Source organism: Sinocyclocheilus anshuiensis, unplaced genomic scaffold, assembly GCF_001515605.1.
Source record: "Sinocyclocheilus anshuiensis isolate Anshui unplaced genomic scaffold, SAMN03320099.WGS_v1.1 scaffold322, whole genome shotgun sequence".
NCBI lineage: Eukaryota > Metazoa > Chordata > Actinopteri > Cypriniformes > Cyprinidae > Sinocyclocheilus > Sinocyclocheilus anshuiensis.
In genome coordinates, this window is record NW_015542366.1 from 2,240,175 (window position 1) to 2,250,100 (window position 9,926).

General features: G+C 39.5%; 1 protein-coding gene across 1 annotated transcript in view; it reads left to right on the top strand.

The window, feature by feature from the left end:
- The window catches only part of ctnna2 (catenin (cadherin-associated protein), alpha 2), a 462,098-nt gene that overhangs the window by 121,537 nt on the left and 330,635 nt on the right, over positions 1-9,926 (top strand). The window contains exon 7 of the mRNA XM_016491151.1: positions 8,398-8,601. Coding sequence (XP_016346637.1) covers positions 8,398-8,601 — 204 coding nt within the window. The remainder of the gene's footprint in view (positions 1-8,397; positions 8,602-9,926) is intronic.

Consider the following 9,926-nt stretch of genomic DNA (forward strand, 5'->3'; position numbering starts at 1 on the left):
TCTGTATGGTCCCTCATTATACCGTCCTTGAAAAACAACCCGTCACATTGTGTGAGAGGAGTAAGTAGCAATCCCTCCCACTTCTAAAACACACACACACACACACACACACACACACACACACACACAGTATACTACATAACTGATTTAATCTGGCCTATAATTTTTACGGATGAGTTTGTGTACTCCTCAGCAATCAGTCTGGACTAAGTTGAAATTTCAGCATTATTACTCCAGTCTTCAGTGTCATATGATCCTTTAGAAATCATTCTGATGTACTGATATACAAGGCCTTAACCACGTCTTGAACATTATGGGGGGACCAATTTATATACCATGGTCTGGTTGAATACTTTATTCTGATTGGCTGGCAGGTGTGCATTAAACTGTTTAATCCATAGGTAGTTCAGTTTAATTATCGTTCTATATTAATGCACTGCTTTCATTGCAGCACACATACACACACACACACACACACACATCACTTGCACACAGTGATCGCTGCGTACACACAGAAACATCCAGGAACAAAAAAAGCTTATTGTCAATGCATCGCTAGATTGTATTTCTCAGCAACGAGGAGGTAAAATCGCTGTTTTTGAAGCAAATAAACTCACAGCTTCATTGTTTGTAGAGAGAGACGCAGGCTATTCACACATGCGACTTTCATTTCTCTCTTTAGAATTTTATTTGAGAAAAAAGTCGAGTAGATTGCATCACTGGATAAAGCTGTCGGTCATTTAACGTTTTTATCTCTTGCAACGTTAAACTGACACTTCGTACCTGAATATGCACTCTGCTTCTGTGAACAGTAAACCCAAATCAAAGATTTGATTGGCCAGCTCAATCATTTTGACATTGACATTTTTAGGCTGGTCTGCCTCAGCGGTCTAACAGTGCTTGTCAGTTTTAAACCTTTTTGTCATCCTAAAAAACAGAGCGCTCTTTGGCCATTACTAACTATTGGGGGGTCTATTGTGGTTATGTCCCTGCTGATATATACTGGTTAAAGGGGTCATATGATGCGATTTCAATTTTTCCTTTCTCTTTGGAGTGTTACAAGCTCTTGGTGCATAAAGAAGATCTGTAAAGTTGCAAAGACTAAAGTCTCAAATCCAAAGAGATATTCTTTATAAAAGTTAAGAGTCAGCCACACCTACCTAAAACGACTCGTTCTAACACGCCCCCACATATCTACCTCACTATGTGGGAAGATTTGCATAACGCCGCCCAAATGTTCACGCAAAGAAAGAAGGCGTAACTTTTATTCTCGCTGTAGTATTGTTGCCGCTTTCCGCCATGTCCTGAAGACGCTGTGTGCTTCGTTGTGAAAGCGAAACTACTTTGTTTGGTCTTCCAAAAGAGGACGATATCCGCTTCGTCATGCCTAGAGCTGATCCGTGCTGGTCGCTGAGGGAATACATCAACTTAGTGCTGTGGATCGCCGGATCGCCGGATCGGCTTTCACCGTGGATGAAGCCCGGGGTCGTCACATGTGCTTGCCGCTCCTTCATCGGATCCGCTGGCTGCGCCGTTATCAACCCCGCCGCCTCTGCTCTCTCTAGCCCGGCCTCAGCTCACGCTAAGCCAGGGCTTCCGCTAGGCCGCTGTGCTTTTTGTTGTGAAAGCAAAGCTACTTTGTTTGGTCTTCCAAAAGAGGACACGACTACAAATCAGTGGTTAAGTTATATTTGCAACACTGTTCCAGAGCAGTTTAACCCAAATATCCAGATGTGTGCAGCACATTTTATGGACGACCTTTCCTGATCCTGGGAGAGTAGACTACAATGCCGGCAGTTCTGACTCACAGACTGTAAGTACGTTTTTATATTCTTGTTGTTTGTTATTTCTCTGATCACAAATGCAGACACCGCTACGCCGCTGTGCTTTTTGTTGTGAAAGCAAAACTACTTTGTTTGGTCTTCCAAAAGAGGACACGACTACAAATCAGTGGTTAAGTTGTATTTACAACACTGTTCCAGAACAGTTTAACCCAAATATCCAGATGTGTGTCAGCGGCAGTTCTGACTCACGTAAGTACGTTTTCATTTAAAGGAGTTGCCACTAATGATTCAAACGCAAGTTTTGGGCAGTGTGGAGTAGCACTTGTTGTTAGCTGGCCAATCACAGCACCGATGAGCAATTTTCAGACTGATGAGCTTTGTAAAAATCAACGCGTTTCAAAAAGGCGGGGCATAGAGGAGAAACAATAATGTACAGTATGTGGAAAATAATGTGTTTTTTTTTACTTTAAACCGCATAAACACATTTCATTACACCAAATACACAAAATAATGTTCTTTTTAGCAGCATCATATGACCCCTTTAAGCTAATATGCTGATAAAACATTTTTTGTAAAAATGTGAACGTGTTTATTATCACTTTTGATCAATTTAAGACATTCTTGCTGAATAAAATCAGAACCATATTAACCATACCCATATTTCATGTGTATGTACACATATAAATTGTTTAAAAAAAAATACAGCAGATTGTTTTTTTGTGGGGGGGTTGCTTAGCCACTTTTCCGCCATCGGGCTGAACGGTTCTCTTTACTTAACTGTTCCATTCCATGCCGATCCGGGCCAGTCAGCACGGATACAGTTTCATTTTCCACTGTGGTGCTGATAACGGAGCTCTTTGGAATGTAATACAAATGTGTCAGTCGTTGCCTTGGTAATGCAAGTGTAATGTAAACAGCGATATGGACGATTGATCAGATATTTCTGTTTTTGGGATTCCTTTTTTGTCTGATATTTACTTAGTTAAATAACAGAAAAAAGGACACAACTCTTGACGCGAAAAATAAAATAAACAGAATAAGCGCTATAAGTGCAAATGTTTCCTCCACATATCAAACTGTCTCAGACATTTTTTTTTCTTTTTTTATATTGAACGTAGTGTAGTCGTTTACTTGGCTGTTTGATCAAATAGCACGCTTCCGCTTAGCCAGCTATGGAGAAACTGGTAGTCAGGCAACAGAGTGGCGACGTCACACACACACTCTACCAGCACGGCTCAGCATGAGAATGGTTTGTAATCGTGCTGCGCCGTACCAGGCTCACGTGGAAATACAACTGGAACTGTACCTGACAGTTCTTAGAACCGTTCGGCCCGATAGTGGAAAAGCGGCTGTTGTGAATGTTGGCTATCTGTATGCACTGCTGTCCTCGAAAATCATAAAGAGGAGTATTGTGATAAGGCCAAGATCCAGGCGTGAAGACGGATGCCAGTCCCACAAGCACTGATGAGTTTTTGTTTCTTCAGTAATTCTGCACGCAATGCAATAAGCCTCTCTTAAGGACAGCGTGAAAACAAAATTGACCTTGTTTATTTGTGTAATAAATGTACCTGGTCTCATCAGTGCTTTTGAATCAATGCTATTGTAAAGAAAAAGATGTCTGAAGGCCATGCAGGTGGAGAAATATTAACCACAAATATGAGCTGGATTTTCACAATCCAATCAATGCCTGTTTAATCAAATCAGGTCTTGGCCTACATTACTTCCTGCTAAATATTGTTTGACTCAAGTTTGCACTGCATTACAAAAGTCAGATGTGTTGGAAAGGCTGTTTCAAGTTGTCTTTAACTAAATGGAATCATAATTGGAATATGTACTCGGAATATGAGACACACAAGATCTAAGTAATCTGTACAAATTGTTATACAATGGCTTTGGTCCAGCCTGTCGGCATCTGAAAGTTATGCTTGTTGCTTTCCAATCAAACATTTCACATGAGTCTTTGTTTTAGCCTCTCAATCACGAAGAAAAGGGCGGACTGTAATAGAGCCGGGAACTTGACACCGACAGATTTCAAACAAACCAATAAATATCCACAAGAGCTTTTACTTAAAGGGGTCATATGATGCTTTTTTAAAGATCATTATTTTGTGTATTTGGTGTAACAGAAACATTACGCAAATATTTCCACATAATGACGTAGATATGTGAGGGCGTGTTAGAACGAACCATTTTAGGGGGGCGTGGCAGAGTCTTAACTTTGATAAAGAATATCTCTTTGGTTTTGAGACTTTAGTCTTTGCAACTTCAGGGATCTTATCGATGCACAATCAGCTTGTAACACTCCAAAGAGAAAGGAAAACTTGAAATAGCATCATATGACCCCTTTAAGAGTTGATCTCCATGGCAACAGGCTATTATGGGAAAGTTGCCTCTATGTCTCTAATTGTGCTGCTGTTAGCTGGCAGCACTGCTGCTAGATTAGCACATACAGTACAATAGACGCAAACATCATTTCCTGCCTGTGGATATGCCAAAGAACAGGAAGTGCATGCTGAGATATAAACGATGACGGATCTGTGAACTTATTATTAACCACCAGGTCTGAGTTGCTGAAGTGGCTCTCTGAATATTAGTCTCAAAAGTAAAGGGCACAGTCACTAGCCACCTCTGGTACCTCTAAATGCCACCTCCGCCTAATCTGCACCGGCAAAGTCCACAAAATGCAAACTGCTGCCGAAGCCGTTTCCATATATAGCCATAAAACATAATATCGCCACTATCAATATGGTAATTTTCCCATCCCAGCCCTAGAGATCATAAAGCCTGTATTTGGTAGCATATTTTCATCAATAAAAAGGGAGGGTGTTCTTGAGTCTGCATCCTGTGTTTAAAAGCCCCATTAAATCACAATGTGGTTGTAACCGAGGCCCTGGCTCTCCCCTTGAAGGTCACTTTAGCAGTCTCTGGAAATGGGCTCCAACCGACTGTCTTCGTTGGTTTGCTAATGGAAACTACTGTTTGGCAAACACAGTTGTGAGACTAAGGCATACAGTATAAGGCAATAATCTAAAGATTGTGGTAAATTGTTTTGTACAGTACATCAATAGTTCATGACTGACTTTAGGATATGCATACACACACATTCACCAGTGTTTCTGCTACATTCATTCGTGTAGTGATGGGCCGTTCTTGAACGATTCATTCATTTTGAACAAATATTTAATATGACTCAGGAACGATGAGTTGTTTCAGCACGGGATTCATTCATTTCATGTTGATCGCGCATGCACAATGAAATTAGTTCACCTCTCGAGTCTTCAGGTCCGAGACGTTCGTTCTTTTGTCACGTGATGTGAGAGCAGCAATGGATACAGATCATTGTTGGATAACGCTTTAAACTTTATCCATATGATGGGGAAAATCACTTTGATAATACCTAAATACTGTATAACACAACATTACAAGATACGGATCCGGGAAGTGGCCACGTGACAAAAGAACGAACGACTCAGACCTGAAGACTCGGGAGATGAACTAATCATTTCTGTTTCCTGTAAAGACTGCATAACTTTAGGTTAACCTTATGGGGATGTGACGTGACAAAAGAACGAATGACCCGAAGACTGGGGAGGTGAGGTGAACTAAGCAATGAATTAATAATTTCTGTTTCTTATGATTTGGTCTTTGTTGCATTATAGTTTATATAATGTGATCAATGTTTGCGTAAATACAGTAGATTTGTTGGGGAATTTGGATATTAACATGTAACATTTTAATTATATTCTGCTGAAATGAACGAAATGACTTGGAAAAATAATTTGTTCAATTTGCTTAAAGAGATTCAAAGATCCGAGTCAGTAAAATGATACGAACTTCGCATCACTGGGCCGCCACACCAAAAATCATCCCCGTCACGGCTGCAGCTCCTCAGTGACATAACAGTGACGCCACTCACATCATTCACAGTTGATGGAGCAGGACTTGAATTTCGGTGCGGGCATTGCGGGTATTATTGCGCTTATAACGTGATGACATATGATGGAATGTATAATTTGCACGTGCTTTTATGTCTTGCCAGTTTAAACATTCAAGCGACTTTAATTAATTCAAGCGCAAAAAGAGTGAAAGAGAACTCAATACAGTACTTGCGCGCTCTCTTATAGACTGTTTTCTGTGCATCCACACCCAAAGCACGTGCACATAAAGCCGCCTCTAAAACAGTGCTCGACTTCAGAATTAGGTTATTAACAATTAGCTTTGCACCTTATTGCGTGTTAAAAGCCAAATAGATACAAAATTATGTCAAAATGCCCATCTTGGCGAGTATTCACGTAAACACAGTCGGTTTAAATAGTCAGTTAGGCTATTAAGTGAATGTAAACCGTTGTGAAACAGTCCTGCTACCACAGCTCAAAAAAATCCTAGGAAACACTTTTATTGTTATCACTTTTATTTTCAAACATCACTTTTATTCTCACAGTTTTCTCCGTTGCTCATTTGACTTCCGGAACAGGTGTAATGGTTAGTTTCTAGAACCATCTTTGCAATGAAGAATTCAATTCCATTCATCAACATAGCAGCATTTGCACTTGATTCTGTGATTTTAACATTATAAATGAATTATAAGCTATGTTTTATGGTTTTTCACATTTGCTAAGACAGTAAATCCCATTCTCTGAAGCAAATTTTCAATAGCCTAAACCGATTTGTCAAATAAATCACTCTTTCTGCAAATCTTAAACAAGTTCAGGCAGTTTAGACACTGTTTGAAGATCTCATGCACTCTTTTCGCAAAACTCCAAACACATTCTCACTCACTAAAATGTAATTTGCATTGTGATGAAGTTGTGATGCAAAACCTTAAACACAAGACAGCAAAAGTTAACCACAACTGCAACACGGTTGTCATCGTTTACACACAATAATTCAAAACTGTTCACACTTGTTTCTAAATATGTGAATGTACAAAATATAAGCCAGTTCAAAGTGCACAGATGGCATGGGTGCATCCATCAATCGGAGAGGTACAGAAGGAGTTCGTCCGTTTTGTTGGGTAGAGAGCGGAGGTTCGCCAGATGGATGCTAGGCAACGGCGTTCTGAATCTGCGCTGCCTGAGCTTCACGAGTGCGCCGGCTCACTTCCCCCATCTGCGCGTCCTGAAGCGCTTGATCAGCGCCGCTGCTCCCCCGACTACAATGTCCAGCAAAACATCAGAATAGTCGAAAACCGGTGAAATATCGGGTGGTGTGTACTTCCGAATGTCCAGCAATTAGTCTCTGGTGAAACTGATTGCAGGGATATAACTAAAGACCAGACAAACTAACAAAAACATAAAAACAACTGCGGAGCACGCCACGGAGGCAGCCATCAGCGTCGGCGCGATCGCGGATCCATCAGTTGGAAAGTTCAAAAGAACAGCAAAAGAAGAGTGGAAGAGAATCTTGTGTAGAATTGCAAGACTACCATGACAGTGTGGAAGAACTGGCCTGTGGTGACATTCAGTAAACGTGCTGTCTTGTCAAGGCTGGAACCGCCACACCAGAGTTTTTTTTTTTCCCCGTTCAGTAGTCCTCTGATTCATATGTATGTATGTATGTATGTATGTATGCATGTGTGTATACTGTATATGTATGTACTGTATATGTGTGTGCGTTTTCCTTTTTGAGAGTAATTTGAGAGTATTATTTTGTATATTCTCTAAGACGATATTCACCAAACTCAGGTGTGATTTCTTTTGCTTGTGTTTGCTTGTGTGTGTGTGTGTGTTTTACAGTATTGCAAAATATTTACTCTATACAATAAACAGTTTTGTGTGTGTGTGTGCGTGTGTAACTACATGCACTGGACACTGTGTTCTCCATTTTTTTATGTAGTGTCTAATGAATGATCTGTAGTGTGTATATTATTGACCGATGTGTGTGTGTGATTTGAAAGCTTTGTTTGATTTTGAGTACAGGTGAAATTATTTTGAAGCGATTGTTTGATTTTGCCAGAAGAGTCAGGGCTTCTGTGAATTTAGTTTGAAGGTTTGGATTTGTGTTTAAGGTTTTAAGAAAATGAGTGATGGTTTCAAGAAATGTGTTTAGCAATTAAGAAAAACTGTAATGCTGCCCTCCAGTCAGAGTTGGACATTTCAAGAAATAAGGGGAAAAATGCTCCTGTATTAATTATTTTTATATTTATAACATGATAGTTCAGCAATATGACACGATCATACTGTTTTTCTGAATATCACCACAATTGCAAATGTGATTTGATAAAACAGTTCAGTAAACAAAGACACATTTTAGTTAGTTAGTGATTTCAATTGATTCATAACAATAGCCAGTTATTCATCCCCATTAACAAAATATTCAGAGGAAAATATGGTCTGTTTTCATTTACATGTAAGCATTTATGAAAACATTGTTCAATATGTTTGAATCATGAATTAACAGAATACTGCATCGTATCGTGATACTTCAGCTGGTGTCATAAGACATTTTAATGGTATCGTGATAAATAAATAAATGATATGTCTGACAATGCTAAAAATCAGCCTACAAGTGATTCTTCCTAAAGTTGTTCATGGCATTTAGTGTTTTAATCTAAAACTCAATTCATATCCCTGGCCTTATTTATTTATTTATTTATTTATTTTTCCAATTTCAGAATAAAATCATTTTGGACCCGCTAACATTCAGTGAGGCTCGCTTCAGGCCGTCACTGGAGGAACGTCTGGAGAGTATCATCAGTGGTGCTGCCCTCATGGCCGACTCCTCCTGCACACGCGACGATCGCCGTGAACGCATTGTGGCAGAGTGCAACTCCGTGCGCCAGGCCCTGCAAGACCTGCTGAGCGAGTACATGAACAATGTAAGTCCTGAACAACATTTTCTGCCATGTAGGTAGCTTGATGACTGGTTTTCAAGTGATGTTTTTCCGAGCACTATTTTTTATTTTTGTTTTAGTTTTTCCGAATGATGATAATGATGAAGATGATGATTATTTATTTATTACATTTTTGTATTGGTTCTAGATTTAGTGACTCACAGCCAGGTTAACTTGCTGTTTAAATGCTTTTATAAAGGTTTTGTGAAGGGACTAATTGTAGCAAGGCACATTTATTTTATTCTTGCACATCTAGCTTGAAAAATATTTACCTCCAACAACCATGGTTACAGTAGTCATACATTTCAGGGAGTTGATTCATACCATATAAATACACATAATATTTGATAATGTGTATGTGACATAAAGAGTGGTTATTTATTTATCAGTACTGACATCGAACATAAAAAGCTTTTTGAATAGAAAGCCTCAGCGTCATCACATATAGCGCGCACTTAGTCTGTATGAGGTTATATCAGGTTATGCACATTTCTGAAGTTTAAAATGCCTTTTTTTACATGGAAACTTCCAGAATGGAACTTCCAGTATGGCTAAAGTGAGCTACACTGTGAGAAATTTCAGTTTGTATGATGATATGTTAACATTTTCTGCAGATGTAGTGTATGTAAAGGCCTATTTCTACGTTATATTTTTGTTTGCGTTTGTATTTTTGATTGCACTTTCTGGTAATTATAATAATTGTCCTCGGCAAAGAAGGAGCGCGTGTAATTTAATTGCTCCCTTCCTGCGTTTAAGTGCGAACTGTACTTTCGATTTGAGGAATTGGCCTGCTATAGACTATTGGCTGTGCTAATTAGAAGGCGGCCACAGCTGTTTTCACTTTAGTCTTTTAGACTGTGTATTTACCTGATGTCTGTGCGCTGACGCGGAAGCATCAGCGGAAGTGTTCAGGCCTCCTTGTGTGAAGACCAACGAGTGTAAAGACCTGCGACTTTACCTGCGCGACTTCACCGAGCAACGAAATCACCTAGCCACTTAAGTATAATTTTTATCTTCCCTGTACACACTCTCCTTTTCTGTCCTCTCTTTTATGTATCCCCAAATTGCAAGTCGCTTTGGATAAAAGCCTCTGCAAAATGACTAAATGTAAATGTAAAATCGCTGTTTTTGAAGTAATTGTTTATACAGAGAGACACGCAGATGCAGCACGCAGGTACACACAACTGTCACCTCTCTCTCTCTCAAACGATCGATCGATAATTAATTGAAATACGTGCTATAATTCATTCAAATAAATGTGGTCTTACCGCACTATTTCATCTCTGTGTATGATTTGAAGCAGGCAGAAC